Source organism: Equus caballus, chromosome 15 (genome assembly GCF_041296265.1).
Source record: "Equus caballus isolate H_3958 breed thoroughbred chromosome 15, TB-T2T, whole genome shotgun sequence".
Lineage (NCBI taxonomy): Eukaryota > Metazoa > Chordata > Mammalia > Perissodactyla > Equidae > Equus > Equus caballus.
Window position 1 is genome coordinate 85103639 of NC_091698.1, and position 16738 is coordinate 85120376.

Genomic DNA, 16738 nt, shown 5'->3' on the forward strand with positions numbered 1-16738 from the left:
AGCAGGGACTAATCAGTTCACTATGCAGATGATTTAAATTACACTGTATTTGAACCGAGGTTTACAGAAGTCTGTTATCAGTTATTCTGATTTTGGGGTTCAGGGCCTTGGTGCCAAACTTCCACCATTCAGGGTTCCCTTACTCCACTCAGAATGGTAGGCCACAGGTAGAGACATTCCCCGCGACCCTCCAGACTCAGCAGGAGAGTGGAGGTCCTTACCCTTGTACATGACCAGCACGACACAGCAAGGCCTCTCACTCACCCTCCAAAGCAGCCCTGACAGAGGCTGGGAGGGCACCTACAGTCAGCATAACACTTTCTCGAGGTGTCCTGTTTTATCCTATCCATGTCAATTTCACACTCTACTCCATGATGGTGTTCTGATAAAATGTTTCTTCCACGCTGAGCAAAACCGACGTTCAACGCCATGCCTCTGCTGGGACTTCGGTGCCCCAGGCAGACCACCCTGGTGGACAGTGCAGCCCTAAGTGACACTCCGCTGTGCGCTGGCGTGTACAGGCACCTTCGGTTTATCATCTTATGTAATTTTCACACTCATTCTGCGAGATGGAGGCGGGCTTTCCCATTTTAGAGCTGTGAAGACCCAAAGCTCCAGGAGGTAAAGCGGGTTCCCTGAGTTGGTGGCAGGCCTGATGGGGCGTCCCTATGCTCTGCCACCCCTGACCACTGAAGTCCCATTACGATTCTGCCAGCCCTTACAGCATTAAAATCAACACAGTTCCCCATGGCAGCACTCAAATAAAAGCCAAGTGCTTCCCTACCACCCTCTGAAGCGGTGTGCACAGCTGAGCGCACAGGCTGGGCAGCCCGTGGCAGAGGGGCCGTCCTGGACTCTTGGTACAGGCTCCTGGCTACATTCCCTGTGGCAGAATGGAACAGGCAAGGACTGAGGACCAGGAAGTCTGGCCTTGCCTGTCACTGGCAGTGTGACCTTGGGAAGTTCCTTCCTCTCTCTGGGCTTTAGTTTCTTTATCGGAACAATGAATGGTGGACTGGGTGATTTCTATGCTTTGGGACCCTAGAGCTTTTCCACCTCAACATTCTAGACGCTACCTCCAGGAACGTTCCACCCCTTGTGCTCCTTCCCTCTCATTAAAAAGAGTCCATACTGCAAATTTCCCTTTTCTTTTTAAAAATAAAGCCTAAAACAACATTCTAAGGCCCCGGATTTTTGGACAAGGCAGCTGTAGTCCCCACCACCCTTGCTCTCCATTTCCTTCTTCCTGTGACACACACTGTGGCCCCAAAAAGCTCAGGGGCCCCTGAGACTCAGAGCTGGTGGGATGAAGAAACCCTCCTCTGCCAACAAACTCTAAGAACCTGCTGGATTCCCATGCAGTCCTAGGGCTTCGCTTGTTAAGCATCCCTTCCCCTAGAACCTAGATTAAGGAAAGCATTCAGCGTTTTGTTCTATGACTGAGCTGCCCAGTAAGGTGGGCTGAGGCTCCAGAAACTACCCGAGTGAGAAACACTGGAGTGGAGGGCCGCCCAGCTCCCTGCGGGCCCTATGCCAGGCCCCTCTCTTCTGGGTGGGGTGACCAGGAGGACAACAGCACAATGTTTCCATCCTAGCTGCAGGAAATCCCCCCAAAACCCCAGAGACCCATATGGGAGGTGGGGACAACAGGTTTCGGATCAGGCAAACCTAGCTTAGAATAGTGGCTTCACGAGGAAGTCACTTCGCCTTCTCGGGGCCACGGTTGCCTCGTCTGCACCCACCTGTGCAGGCTGTGATGAAAGAGAATGAAAGTTAAGCACTTAACGCCTGAGACACCAGAATTACTTTAAACGGTAGAATCCTAGTGAATCCATCACCCTGGAAGGTTCTCTAGAAGTCAGGTTTGGGGTGGGGGGGGGGTGCTGAGGTGCAGATATGCTCTAGATCCAGCCTGTGGCCGGATCACGCGGCTGCATGGCCAGAGCCCACAGTAGGAGAGCCCTCTTACCAAACAATTGACATCTCTAGGCTTCGGGTTCCTCACCTTTAAAATGGAAGGTGAAGGGTTCCTAAAAGCTGTTATCAAGGGCTGCCTGGAATCCCCCTGGAATCCGTTCCCGGCACAGAGGCCTTGAGGATGTGTGAGCAAGGACATCAAAACAGGCTTGGGCAGAGAAGCATTTCCAATAAATAAATGGGCCGTCACTCATTTCCCAGGTTGGTCAAAATCCTAGGCCCATAGATTGGGCCCAGCTGGGGCTGGAAGGCACTGAAGCCACAGCGTCGACATCTTCCGCTTTACAGAGCAGGACACCAAGGCTCAGAGCGAGTAGGTAATGGGCTAGGGTGCATACACTGAGTCTGCAGCATGGCCCGGCTGAAGCCTAGGTCTCCAGACAGGGTTAGGGGATACCTTAAAAGTTTTAGGAAATATGGTGCTTAACTTTCATAACCATCTGCACAGGTGGGTGCAAATGAGGCAACCGTGGCCCTAAGAAGGCTAAGTGACTTCCTCGTGGAGCCAGGCAGGGGTCAGTCACTGCCCTCAGGCCTGTGGGGGCTGGGTGACACCTCTCTGCAGGGGGTTGTGACAAAGGAGGACCTGGGTGTCATGTCATCTTCCATGGCAGCAGCTTCCCTGGCAGTGTGTGGGCAGGAGCAAGGTGAGGCCTTGGGGACAGGGCACTCGAGGCTCACCAGCCTGTGTGACCTCATCCTCAGGGTGAACAGGGAGCATCCAGGTGGCAGCAGAGGCCCTGCAGGAGGCTCAGCTGGCATCGTTGATGGCAGTCCGAGAGCCACCCAGCAGTCTCTCATGCTCGCCCTCTTCTGCTGGGGGCCGGCCCCTGGACAGGCGGGTCAGCAGTGGGCGGTGCAGCCCGTTGTAGAGGGCAGTGCCCAACAGGAGGATGAGGAACCCGAGGATCTGCAGAGGGTGGAAGGCCTCCCAGCCCAGTGCCAGGCTCAGTGCCCAGATGACAACGGTACGCAGGCTGTCCAGTACCATGCGGGTGGTGGCACTCAGTTCCTTAGTGACACTGATGCCCGCAAAGTTGAAGAAGGCAATGCTGCTGATGTTGCCCAGCAGTGCCAGGGCGATGAGCGGTTGTCGGCCCACCTGGCAGAAGGCGTCCAGTGCGTCCTCTAGCACCCCGCGAGGGTTTCCACTGAAGGAGCCGGCGGGGATGTAGTACATGGGCACCAGCAGCAGGGAGAGGATCACCAAGCCAAAGAGGCCTGTGGAGAACGGAGGAAGCACGTCACACTCCCCACTCGGCCCCCAGATTCCCAGCATGTTCCACCCAGCAAGGGCTCCACTGAGCGCCCGGCCACCCCTTCCTAGCGGCCCTCATACCAGCTCCTTCCTTTCAGGTCCTGGAGCCATCCCTCTCATCAGGAATTCACAACAGCCTACTGAATGGGCTCTAGCTGCCCCTTCTTCACTTTAATCTGCATTTTCTGACTGGACCAAGAGTAAGAAATACATTTTATATAGTAACCAGTATACATGTGCACAGGCATGTACACACATGCACACTTTCATGAAACATAGCTACTCTTAGAATGCACAATGTTCTCTGACACTTTTAAATTTTATCCTATTCATTTAAAAAAAATTGCTGCAATCACTACACTGCTCTCACAAGTGTGGAAAAACATAGCTCTCTAATTCAGTGTCACTGGTCTGTGACAAGGAGCCGGACCAGAATGTAAATCAACATACTGCTTCATTCAGAAAGTCTTGCTAGGAAAAAAATAAAAGAGTGGAAACAGACAGTATGCTGGATGAGCGAGTGGATTAACACTCTGCCATAAGCCTCAGCTCACTGTGGACCAGGCACAAGCGGCTCCCTGACTAGTCCACAGGCCACACTTGGCAGCACTGCTCTGAACATCCTGCTAGTTTCACATTTTTAAAGCATAATTTCGATAGTTATTTCCATGCTCAAAAACCTACAGTAGTTCCTCCCTGCCTGTCATTTAAAGTCTAAATCCACTTGTCTGATGTTCAAGGTTCTCCATGATATGACCTTGACCTACTCAATTTCCCATGATTTCCCCACCCTCAAACCTGTATCTCTCACCCTGTACTCCTCACTGGTTTCCAAACTCATGTTCAGCTCCCCATGCCATCACTCTGTCTGGAGATTCCGCCTCCCTACTCTTGCCTGTTGAAATTTGCAGCTCAGAGGCAACCCTCCCTGCCCCAAGACGTTCAGACATGCCCGATAAGTGAAATATCACTTGAGCACAAGTGGTCTGAGGTAACACGCACTGCTGTCCTTTCCTGCTGGTCAACTCCTCTAGAGTGGGAACTGCATCTCATTCATCTTCATCCTCTTCCTCCTCTAGCTCCAGGCCGTGTGCACAGCAGGTGTCAGACTATTTGTCAACACATATGTGGTGAACAGAGGAAGGAGTAGGGGCAAGGGGCTCACCCTCTCCCAGCGTTCCCACCTATGCATTCCCTCCATGTGCTACCCTCCAGGGTGTCCCCCCAACCAGCACCCTCGTCCCAGCCCCTGCGCTCACACACACCCTCAGTGCCAACTGCCCGCAGCGGGTGCACGTTGTGCTTGTAGACGAACTTCTCCTCTAGCACCATCTGGATGGAGATGATGATCTGGGCCATGATGATCAACAGGTCCCCTGTGAGAAGAGAGGGGCCCAGGGTGAGGCCAGGAATGAACCTGGGTCAGGACAGGAAGACAGCAAGGCCACTGGGCCATCGGCAGGGTGGCGGGTCCAGTGCTGAGGGAGGCAGCTCCCAGACACATAACAACACCCAGAGCCCCTGACTTTTGCAGGGCACCATACAGTTCATGAAGCATGGTCATGACAGCCCCCATGCCTGATCTCCTAGCCTCTGGGGGGTAGAGGGGCAGGCCAGCAGGACAGGCACTGTCACCCTCTCTGGGCTGAGGCTCCAGAAGGTCCAGAGGCCTGCCTGGGCCTGAGAGCTGCAGAGTAGGGTAGGCAGGTCTTTTGAGAAGTAACAGGCTTTGAGATATACATTTCTGGTTTAATCCTGCCTCTGAGGGGCCAGGGTAGTGACTCTACTGTAAAACGGGCCACCATGCTTCCTTTCTAGAATTATGAGGATTACTGTGATGATGAACACAGTGCTCAGCACCGGGTCGGGCACTTGGTAAGTGCTCCACAACACTCATTGCCTTCCTCTCCCCAGCCCGGCAGCCTGTGTCTATGTATGGATATCACAGCACAGCCCTCGCCTTCCTCTGATCTCCCTGCTCCTGTCTGCCCCTCTCTCATGCTGTTTATGCCTCTCTGTTCTTCCCTACACTCTACCTGTCACCTTGAGAGCAGGTACATGTCCACGTCAGCTGGTCCCCCACATGCCCTCACCCAGTGCCTAGCATACAGCAGAGCTTGTAAAAGTCTGTGGAATGACTCTGTGCTGGGCTCCCAGCGGGGACAGGACAGGATGGGCAGCCCCTGGAGCCCCGACCCCAGCCGCACCTGTGATCACTTCGCTGAGCTTGTGCTGATCGTCGTGCTTGCTCAGGAGGTCAGCTAGGCCCACAACCACCAGTCCTGCAATGGTCACAAGGATGCCCAGCCACTGGCTCAGCGCCAGCCTCCGCCCCAGGAAGGCCACCGAGAACAGGCCTGTGAATATGATCACTGCTCCCCGCAGCATCTGGAAGCTGGAGGCACTGGTCATGTTCAGGGCTAGGAGAGGAGAGATACACTATGTTAGCTCCTGAGGGCCAAGGCTGTCTATTCACTGAGGCGTCCTCAGGGCTGAAGACGCCTCACACATAGCATGTGCTCAATAAACCTTGGTTGAGCGCGTGCGTGTGTGTGAGAACGTCTGTGGGAGAGAGGCAGGGGTGAGGTGAAGATGAGCTGGGCATGGGGGTGGCTGTTTTCCCAGTGGCTCCCTCAGGCCATGGGCTTCACTGAGCCCTTCTCGGCCTGGCAGCTACTCACCCACATACATGATGCTGGTTCCAGTCATGTCGCAGAGGGCTGGGGGCAGAAAAAGAAGTGGGTTGAAGGGCTGCTGGGGACCCAGGCTGGCGTCTGGCTGCCCGGCAGCTCTGCACCGGAGCAGGTAGAAGACAGCCAGGCAGGAGAACTCTCCCAGGAACATGCCCACTGCCTGCGGGGACAGAAGCACAGGAGCTCACAGCAGGAGGGAGGGCCACCTTTAACAAAATTCTTTAAACACGATCTTTCTTCAAACAAGAGCTCAGATATACCTGTAACGCTATATACCTATAACCCCAACAGGTAAAACAGATAAAAGCAGAGCTGCTGTGTGGGGGAGGCCAGTGACTGCCTCCTGGGTCTCCCCCTAAGTCCATGAAACACCGCTATGGACACCCTAAGGCTGTGTGAGCCTGGTGTGAAAACTACCGATCTAGGCCAACCCCTGGTCAAGTTCCAGATGGAGAAACTGAGGCCTAGAGAGGCTGAAGGACTTATTTAAAGTCACAGAGCAAGTTCCTGGCAGAGCTGGGGCTGAAATTGAGTCTCCCGCTTCCCAGACTAGCAACAAGCTGCCTTCCATTTATGGTGTCTGCCCTGTCTCAGCGGGGTCTGGGCTCCCTGTGGATGGACAGCAGGTTTTGCTACTGGGGATGTTTCCCAAATGTGACCTGACTTGGACGTGGGAGGGCTGGCCTCATGGTGCCCAGGGCATGACCGCTCACCAGGACTTGAGCTGGCTTCTGGCAGAAGACTGTGCCCTCTGCCCTCTTCCAGGGGCACCCACACCCTGCCCTTTGTTCTGGGGAGGGAGAGAAAGGGGATAGCTCTTCTGGGAGCAGAGGAAGGCTCCACCCCTAGGTCAGGAAACAGCAGGGCCTCATGGGAGACACGTGGCCTGAGGCCTGGAAGATGGGAGGCGGGGAGGGACAGGGCAGATACCTGGAGGAAGGGATGCTGGAAGCTGTGTTCCTTGCTCCCTCCACAGCCCTGGGCCACGAAGTTGTCTGCCCACCTGCAGCACAGAGAGAGAAGGTCAAACCCTGGCCCTGGTGCCTGCAGACAAGCTAGTTTCTCTCAATGCCAAGAGGCCAGACTTAGGGGACTCGGCTGAAAGTGGGGCTCCCTCTCCAAGGGGCCATCTCTACAGGGAGGAGTCTTCATCTGGGATTGTGGACAGAATGTGGGGGCCTTTAGCTGAAATTTCATGAACCATCAACTGAAAGTTAGCACTTCCTCAAATCATGAATGTAGTATTGCAGTACCTGTGACTTTGTCACAGAAATCACAGCTATTCTCATTATCACATTAGGGTCGTTGCGCATATTGTGAAGTATCATTTACACTCATCACTTCTCCAAAATTACAGTAATTAGACCCACTACTTATAATTTTATGTGTCAAGAAGTGTATACACACATATTACTAAATCACAACTTTGCTTTTTTAATGTTTTAATAACTTTATTTCAATATAATTGGCTTTTCCTGTAATCCTTGGTCTTTTATTTGTACATTTTAAGACAATACTCTAGGAAATACATTTATTTGCATATTTTAAAACAGTACTCTAAGCTTCACCAGACTATCAAAGGGATCCACAGCACAAAAAATATCAAGCGCCACTGGCCTACAAGGGGAATTTGGCCCTTGGAATGACCGCCTGACACACACCTGGTCCCCTTCAGGTAACCTGGAGGGTTTGGAGGGTCTTTTGAGCACTGACTCTAAACAGGTGGCAAGTACACAGCACTGGTGGCGGGCCTCGCAGCCAGCACCCTGGCAGACGGCGTAACTGACTATGGTACGCCTCCCCATCAAGCCCCGACACGTGCCCACAAGTCTTCGTGGCATGGCACTCTGGGCAGCTACCAGCAATCATCCCGCATGGTCCTCCATCTGTGCACTCAAGTTCCCACTCCTGAACTTCAATTTTGCTGGGCTTAGTTGTGTCGCTGGGGCCTAATCTGATCTCTCTCTCACTTGAAAGCCCTTCAGATATTTGGTGACTTTTCCACCTTCTTCTGAATCTTCTCATCTCCTAGCTCAACAGCCCCAGCCCTTCTAACCTTTCACTTCCCTGGCTGCTGACTTCTGGAAGCGCTCCGGGGGGGCCCAGGCTCAGGCCCAAGGTCATGTGATCCGGCCCAGACTGAGTCTGGCAAGATGGTGGCCCCTCCCTCGTGGTGGACATCCTAGATTAGTTGATATGCTTTGACCGCGTCTGCCACATCACACTGCTGACTCAAGTCAACGCAGACCCAGGGCTGTTTCCTGTGAGCCACTGACACGCTCCCTCTGCAGCAACCCCCATGTAGGTGGCTGTCTCTAAAGTACAAGACTCAGGACTACTTCTTCTTAAATGTCTTTCTTTGCAATATCTGTCAAGAGCAGCCACATTGTAGCATTCGGCCCTACTCCGCTGGCTCATCTATGCTATAAGCCTGAGCTCCTAAAGGGCAGGGGACCCTCTACTTCCTGTGCCATAAGCATTGGCCACCGGTTGTGCCAAGCTGGTAGGGTCTGAGGTTGACAAAGATCCTGTTCAGCCCTGGCTTCTCTGTGCCCTGAGTTTAGGGAGGGGAACAGGGAACTCTTTCCCACAGCCCTGGGCAAGGGCATGATGGCCTGATGTTGGCAGGGGGAGGGCGGGGTCAATGGTGGGGGTAGCACAGACCTGTGAGGGAGAGACCAGGTCTACTCAGAGATCTGAACACACCCTAGGGTGAGTGACAAACAGGCCTACAGCCAACTTGTCTCACAGTGGGAGACCCTACCCACCCCAGAGATGTAGAGAGGGGCAGTTGGAGGGCTTGTGCTTCCTGGGAGTGGTGGGGGTCAAAGGAGAGCTGAAGGGTGGGGAGAGGATCTGATACGACCCCTTGGGAAATATGACTGGAAGGTAGAGAGAGATCTGGGGCCCTGCCCAAGTCAGGGGAGCAGGCTGTAACCAGTACCAATGGGGCAAAGAAAGCCCCCACTACCGACCAGAAACCACCTGCTCTCTGGGGGCTCGTTTCTGCCTGATCTGCTGCAGGTTCTGGCCCTTGGATCCTGGGCAGGACAGGACTTGGATATGGGTGTCGGCCACACACCAACTCTGTGCCTCACCCAGGCAGGCCTGCTCTCCTGCTCTCCAACTCAGACTCGCTATTGCAGAACTAGCCTTCTGGGAGGGCCTGGGTGAGGCAACAGAGCAGAACAGAGGAGAAGCAAGGAAGAGAGAAGAGGTCAAGCTTTACCGGTGGCGCAGAGCCAACTGCCCCGGGGCAAGTGAGAAGGTCGGTTGGAGAGAGGGGAATTCCCAGGGCTGGAGCCAGGGCTCCTCCGGGAACATGGGAGGGCCTGCCCAGTCCATGAAGAGCAACCAGAAGCCTAGGACAAGGGCAGGTGTGGAGCTCCTTCCTCATCCTGGGGCCACACCCAGAGCACCGACTGACAGGCTCAAAATGACCTCCAGATCTAGTGGTGGAGCCACCTCCCAGAACTCCCTCTGGGTCACCACCTACGCAGCTTACAGTAATGACAACTCACACCTGTATCACTTTCTGGTTCCACAGTGACCGTCACTTGAGAGAGCGTGAGCTCAGCATCCAGCAACTTCCACATCTCTCAGTCCCCTGCTCCTGGCACATTACCATACAGAAGCTCAAACATTCTTTTGCTGAATGAATGGGACTTGCAGATTTCACTGAGCAAAGAGGCAGGTACTCCAGTCCAGAGGCAGTGTCTCCATGAGTCCTCATTTGCGACCCGGTTTGAGGTGGCCCCTGCCGGTGGGACAAGTTGGGCCTGTCCTCCCAAAGTGGGGCACCATGTGGGGAGCTGGCTTTAGGGTGGTGCTGAGCTCCCTCCCCTCCTCCAATGGCTGTGTTCACTTTCTCCAAGGGGTGGGTCTGCCTGAACAGGTTGGGGCTGGCAGCGTTCCCAGCTGGGGAAACGGAATCTTTTTGTATCTGAGGGCCTGGGGCAGGCTTGCAGCCTAAGAGATTGAGTGTCAGGGACAGGCTGCCCTGCCCAGCCTCTCTTCAGGCCAGGGAGATCAGGCCTGCAGGCACTTTGGGATGAGTCAGGCTTCTGACGGGAAGACTTCTGAGGGAGTCCTGGCCTTGAGACAGACTTTGGCTCACTGTGCAGCCACAGAGGACCCCAGGTAGCACAGAACAAGAGCTAAAATCCAGCCTCAGTTCATCTGGGGATGACAGCGTCTGACCCCTAAGGCAGGACAGCACTTGGCTATTTGCAAAACACTTCACTAACAGTTTTTATAAATGTACAATTCATTGAGCACTGACTTTGCGCCAGGCCTGCGCTAAGCACTCCACGTGGGATGTCTGGTCGAAGTCTCAAGACGGAGATCCTTATTTTACAGTGAAGACGTCAAGGCTTGGGCGCAGGTGTGGCGAGAGCTGTGCTCAGACTCGTACAGTTAACAACGGGTGGGGCTAGGGTCAAACCCATCTGTTTGAATGTACATTCAGGAAAGGCAGCAGGATCCGTGGACAGCTCAGATGTTTGAGTCTCACAGGCTGGACAAATTATAGTTTTCTCATCTATAAGATGGGGATAATAATGCCTACACTGATGAACTGTCAAAAGTAATAAATAAAACATCTAAGACTGGGCACATGGCAGGAATTCGATAAAAGTTCTTTTCTGCCCCTTCTCCCTCTTTTCCCTCTACCGAGCAGAAGCCATCTCCCCTTGCATTGGGTCAGTGTGGCCCTGCTCTGCTCCAGCCTGAAAGCTTCTGGGAAAGCATCCACTCTCTGGGACCTACCCTGCTGGCTGAGGCAAAGGCAGCTGGAGAGGCCTCAGGCTACTGCCCCTGTCATTCCATAGAGCCACAAAGTGCTGAGAGGAGAAGAAACTCAGCCATCATCACACAAAGCTCCTTACTTGACAGACCAGGAACCCAGGGACCAGAGAGGGCTTGAGGGACACAGGCTGGAACCCCGGAGCCTCCATCTCCAGTTCTGTGCCCCTTCCTCAACATCTGAAGTTCTATCACCTCTGACTCTAGACTCTTCCCATTACCCCAGCTGGGGCGGGGAGAGGGTCAGCCCTGCAGATGGGCCCTCCATTCGCTCTAGATACCGTATCCTGGAGAGAGCCCTGGTCTCCAGGGCAGGAGACCTGTGGGGATCCACGGGTCAGGCTGAGGCCACATGAGGACTGTGCTGTGCTGGCAGATGCAGGCTTCTCAGCAGGCTCGGGGGTGGGCTCCCCTTGCTGGAGGGTGAGTCACTCCAGTGTGGCCTTGCCCAAACTCAAAGTTCAGCATTCTGAGAGAGATGCGCGTCCGTGTCGGGGGTGGGGGGGCGGACACTGAGGAAGTGGCTACTGTGGCTGGCTCAGACCGATTAGCTGTGTGTCCGTCCCCTGCAGAATCTCTGCCATTTCCTCTCGCATTCCGGGTTTGTCAAGCCCCATGAGTCAGCTTCTTTCTCCTACAGGGGATGTTCAGAAGGGCAACAGGGCTTCTCCGCTCTCTGGGGTGTCACAGCGGGTGGTCCTGGCTCATGAGGTGATAAAGGATGCAGAGCCCTCTCATCTCTGACTAGCAGAAAACCTTCCTCACTAGACCCTACCTTGTGTCTGGGAAGAAGGCAGGGCAGGGATCATCACGTCCATTTACAGATGAAACTTAGGCTTGGAGAAGCACAGCGACTCATCTAATCCCACAGCTTCCAAGCCTCATGTTCTTTCCACTCTACTACACTGCCCTCCTGATTTAAGGCCTTCTCCAGCTGGCCCAGGAACCCCTTTGAAGCAACTGTCCCATGGCAGCTCATGGAACCCAAGGGTGGGGACAGCTACCAAGACAAAAGTTAGAGCTGGCACAGAAAGGACAGAGTCCTTCCCTAATAGAAGCCCAGTGGTCCCAGGCCTCTTGTCATGTTCCCGGCAGAGTCCCTGGACCCAGGAGGCCTGACTGTTGGAGTCACCCTCATGGCTCCTCCCTGGCTGGGTGGGCTTCACAGCCTGCAGAAGTTTAGGAGGGGATCTGAGCCTTACTCAGTGAGCGTCCACTTGACCCTGGCTCGCTGCAAGAAGAACCCCAGTGGGATTCGAGAGAATGGGCATGACCCTATAGACAGCCACTGAGCCAGGCAGACAGCCCTAGGCAGTGTCCGGGGAGGGCGACACGCTTGGTCTCCAGGAGATGCCTCAGTGGGAGGTCCTGGTGAGGGGTGAGAAAGCAGCCACAGAAAGGGGAAGGAGGGGCCGGCCCAATGGCACAGTGGTTAAGTATGCACGTTCCACTTCAGCGGCCAGGGGTTTGCGGGTTTGGATCCCAGGTGCGGACATGGCAACGCTTGGCAAAGCCATGCTGTGGTAGGCGTCCCACATATAAGTAGAGGAAGATGGGCACGGATGTTAGCTCAGGACCAGTCTTCCTCAGCAAAAAGAGGAGGATTGGCAGCAGTTAGCTCAGGGCTAATCTTCCTCAAAAAAAAAGAAAAAAGAAAGAAAGGGGAAGGAGCCATTTCACAGGGAAGGGCGCTCTGCCAAGACCCAGAGATGGGGCTAAGAGCCAGCCTGACTGGCGGCTTTCCCTCCTGCAGGTATGTCACCCCTGTCTCCACCCCAGCCAGGGCAGGCCATCTCCCTGCAGCGTCCCCAAACCTGCTGAGTGGGCAAAGTGGCCTCCTCCAGTGGGGAGCTGACCTGTGGCGCCAGCACAGCAGGCAGCACGTGCTCACACCTACTTCCTCATCCACTCTCTTTAGTCATCCCAGGAACCCGGGGAGGGAAACACGCTCACTTCACAGGCCAAGAAACTGCACGAGGCTACTAGAGACTGAACCTGAACCTTGAGTGGCCTCCGGCTCCAGGTGGAAAACAAGCAGTGTGACAGCAGGGTCCTCTGGGCTGAGACAGAGGCTTACTGCCCAGTTCCCGAGGGAGGGCGCCTTGCCACTTAGAAGATTACAATTTCCACGGGCACATGCTTGTCTTTGTCTGGGAGATGTGAGGAGAAATCCCCAAGGAAGAGGGACTTTTGGAACAGGACTGGACTAAAATGTTGAGATCCGCCTTCCGGTCCCCGCTGACACCAACCAGCTGAGTCACAAAAAGAAACTTCTCTTGGGGGGCTGGCCCGGTGGCGCAAGTGGTTAAGTGCACACATTACGCTTCAGCAGCCCAGGGTTTGCCAGTTCGGATCCCAGGTGCGGACATGGCACCACGTGGCAAGCCATGCTGTGGTAGGCATCCCACATATAAGAAGTAGACGAAGATGGGCATGGATGTTAGCTCAGGGCCAGTCTTCCTCAGCAAAAAGAGGAGGATTGGCAGCAGATGTTAGCTCAGGGCTAATCTTCCTCAAAAAAAAAAAAAAAAATAAATAAATAATAAAAAAGAAACTTCTCTTGGGAGCTTGACCGTAAAGTGGGGAGGGGATCAGAATGGATGATTTCTATGTTTCTAACAACTCTAAATGCCCCAAAAAATGACTAGAGAGGTCCCCAGCCTCATCCCATACTGGTGGTAAAGAGCACGGATTCTAGAGGCAGACCACTCAGGCTCAAATATAAACTCTGCCACTTAAAAGCTGCATTGAACTTGGGCAAGTAACATCTTTCCACACCTCAGCTTCCTTATCCGGGACGATGAGTTTGTCTACCTCATGGGGTGGTTATGAGAACTCATTAAACTCACACATGAAAGGCGGCCAGAGTGGGACCTGGCACATGGTGTTCTCTCTGTATTAGCTGGATAGCACTTGCTGTGGTCACAATCTTCTCTGTCTGTCCCTGACAGAAAGTGCAGGTCAGAATGTGATTTCAAATTGATAACTCCCATCAGGACGTACATAGCCACTCTCCCATGTTCTTTCTCTCTGACAGCGTCTTTCTCACAGTCTGGCCTTAGAACACTGCTTAGGGTCCAATTCTGGGGCCGTCTCAGATAGGGAGGTTCCTGAGAGGCCCCACATCAGGCTACAGAGCAGGAGACAGGACCACAGGTTGGGTCCCCACCTGGGAGCCTCTTTCCTGCCTCTCTGGCAGCTTCTAAGGGCAAAGCCTCCTGGGACTGAAGATCCCCTGACTTCCTACCTGACTGGTTTGGAGCATTTTAAGGAAGGAGCTGAGTCAGACCAGTTTATCCCAGTGGTAACTGGTAATCTCAACTCTCCTTGGGGACAGAAGCCCTGGCAGACCTACAGCCACTCTCTAAGCACATGACTGAGGCCTTAGGCTGGTGCAGCAGATGGATGGATGGACAACTTGTTCTGCTTCGTTCAGATCTTAACTGAGATGGGAGCCCTCAGGTTGTCTCCTTTGTAGCTAAGGCCTCAGCTGAAGGAGTGACCTGCAGGAGGCCACAGGGCGCAGGAGACCAGCATAAGACATAGACACACACTCAGCTGGCCAGAGCCCAACCAGAGAGACAGGTGGGTCTCATCCAGAGCTCCAATTCCTTTGGCAGAAGGAAGGACATTGTGATTGAAAAGTGTGTACACATCTGTGTCCTCCACCTCAGATTCTAAGCATCTCAAGGTCTTCTCCTGGTCACTTCTGTCTCCTTCCCTGAGTCCAGACAGTGCCTCACACACTGTAGGTACCTTATACATGTCTGATGAATTGAGCAAGGTACTTCTCTCCCAGACCTCTCTTCTGGGGCATTTCTCACATCACTGATGGAGTGGGCTAGAAATAAATGCTTCGAAAATGAATAAGATATGACCAGCGCCCCCCACCCCCGCCCTTGGGGGGCCTGGGGCATTGCCTAGAGGGTGACTGGGGTGACTCCCCATTGCCCTGGAGCCTGGCAGCGCCCAGCTGGAAGTGAGGTCTGACCAGGAGAGGCCACTGTCCACTGTTCTGCACATGCACCTTGGAATTGGTTCAGAGAAAGGCCAGGCTCTGGGTACTGGGGCTCTCAGAAGGGAACAGAAGGGGCAGGAAGGCCCTGACCTGAGGTGGGGGCAGAGAAAGAGACAAACCCCTGCCAAGAGAAGGGACTGCTGACTGGGCCCCCCTGCACATTACAGACAGGAGGCTCTGCTCGGTCCCTCAGCCTCATGACAGCCCTGGGTCCTCAATCCTCAACCTCCAGCGGACTGTCCTCACTGTCCCACAAGTACCTTTTCTCATCCCTCAGAGCTCAGCTGCCCACTTGCCCTCTCTGTCTAGGTTAACGACATTTCTGTTTTCCCAGCAGAAACCCTGGAGTGATCACTGTCTTAGGCCTGTGGGTCAGGCCTTGTGGCTTCATTCTGCTGCTGGTCTCTCCTGCGTGTCCCTTCCTTTCCCGCCTCACTGCCGCCTCCTAGTTCCCCTCATCTGCCATGCAGCAGCCTTGGAGTGGCTTTCCCTGCACCAAACTACTCTTCACCTTGACCACTAGGTTCATCCTATCACTTTTAACTAGTCACTCCCTGCTCAAAAGCCCCTCTTTGATTATGGGATAAAATCTGGCCTGGGCATTTGGAACTAGTTACAATCCACTTCATTTGGCCCTGCTGTTCCCTGCTTCGAGGTCCCCACCACCTGTAGAAATCCCACAGAAATTTCAAAGCCCAGCTGTAACCTTTCCTCCAGGAGGGGCCCATGGGGCACCCCCTTCTCTGTCGCAGCAACTCTCCAGGCTCAGGCTCACGTTCACTCGGCCTGCATGGCCTCAACTGTAGCTCGCGTGCACAAGGCTGGGAGTCGCACCCACACCCGGCCCCCGGCTCCCGGACGGCGGGGCCTCCTACGCCAGCGCTGGAAGGGGTCGGCAAGAGGAACTGACCCAAACCTTGCGTTCAAACACGAGGAAACTGAGGCGCGGAGACGGGAGGTGACTCGCTGGGGTCAAGCACACAGCAATCGAAGCCGGGGCTCGGATCCTCCAGTCGGGGCACGGCCTCGCTCCGTATTTCCCGGCCCTCGCACCCCTTGGGTAGTCCAGAAACCGCGTGAACCGACCGGAGAACCTGGGCTGGCCAGTGAAGCCGAGAAAGGAAGGACGGGGACGGAGAGCGAGGGTCGCCAGCGCCCGTGCGGGCCGCGGCGGGCCCGGCAGAGCCCCCTCCCCTCCCGGCCGGGCCCAGACTCACTTTGCCGAGAGCGTGTTGATGGAGCCGGTGACGAGCATGAGCCCGGCCAGGAACAGCTGGTACCTGGTCCAGGCCATGGCGGTGGACCCGGGGAACGCGCAACTGCAGGGACCCCCCGGGACCTCCGCGCCCGCTCCACAGAACTGCTCACGACCCGGTCACCGGGGGTCTCCGCTGCGAGCGCTTCCGGGCCAGACGTCACGTGACCAGAGCCGGCCCCGCCCCGCGCCGCTCGCTCCGCCCCCCTAGGAGGGCGCTGGCCCGGCTGCTGCCCTTGTCCAACCCACGGTGCCCGTACCCTGCAGGGCTGGAGCCGGACGCACAGGCTTCCAGGGTGACAGCGGCAGGTCACAGGCCCAGATCGCCCCATTTGTGAAAGGAGATAATGAGAGGGTGCAATGAGAATGCATCGTGGATGTTAGAGCTTTGGTAAACCGTTTGAGAGGTTGAGCTGAATGATGTCAAACTGTTACAGCTAGATCTTAAATTAACATGAAGGAAGCCATCTTAGGGAAAGGAAGCAGTATTGTAACTATGACCCTGACTCAATAGTCTCTGTGAATTCTAGCCTGCACATAGCCTCGATGATTGGCGTCTCTCACTTTTGCAAAATACATGGTCTGCTAGTTCTATCACTCTTGCTTATGTGTACCTCCCAGCTGTGATAAGACAACTTTGTTCTCTGAGTTCTCAGAAACATCATGACCTCCAGAAAGAAAGATTTTGTGTTGGTACCCATGACGAATGACAGAAGGAAGAGATAATGTGGTAC

At 54.6% G+C, this 16738-nt stretch overlaps 1 protein-coding gene across 1 annotated transcript; it reads right to left on the reverse strand.

Moving 5' to 3' along the window:
• Positions 1–29: 29 nt before the first annotated feature.
• On the reverse strand, positions 30–16210 carry SLC35F6 (solute carrier family 35 member F6). Its single transcript, XM_001502690.5, has 6 exons — positions 15967–16210; positions 6859–6931; positions 5917–6088; positions 5443–5655; positions 4501–4611; positions 30–3198 (listed from the first exon to the last, which is right to left on the reverse strand). The coding sequence occupies exons 1-6, from the start codon at positions 16041–16043 to the stop codon at positions 2729–2731; spliced, it is 1116 nt and encodes a 371-aa protein (XP_001502740.1). The 5' UTR covers positions 16044–16210; the 3' UTR covers positions 30–2728.
• Between the last annotated feature and the right edge of the window lie 528 nt (positions 16211–16738).

What these genes read in the sequence shown, in the direction of transcription:
- SLC35F6 (XM_001502690.5), bottom strand. Translation starts at nt 16,043, where the DNA reads ATGGCCTGGACCAGGTACCAGCTGTTCCTGGCCGGGCTCATGCTCGTC. An exon ending in AACCAGCATCATGTATGTGG is followed by an intron (nt 5,656 to 5,916) that starts GTGAGTAGCTGC and finishes CTCCTCTCCTAG; the next exon opens with CCCTGAACATGACCAGTGCC. An exon ending in GCGGGCAGTTGGCACTGAGG is followed by an intron (nt 3,199 to 4,500) that starts GTGTGTGTGAGC and finishes CGTTCTCCACAG; the next exon opens with GCCTCTTTGGCTTGGTGATC.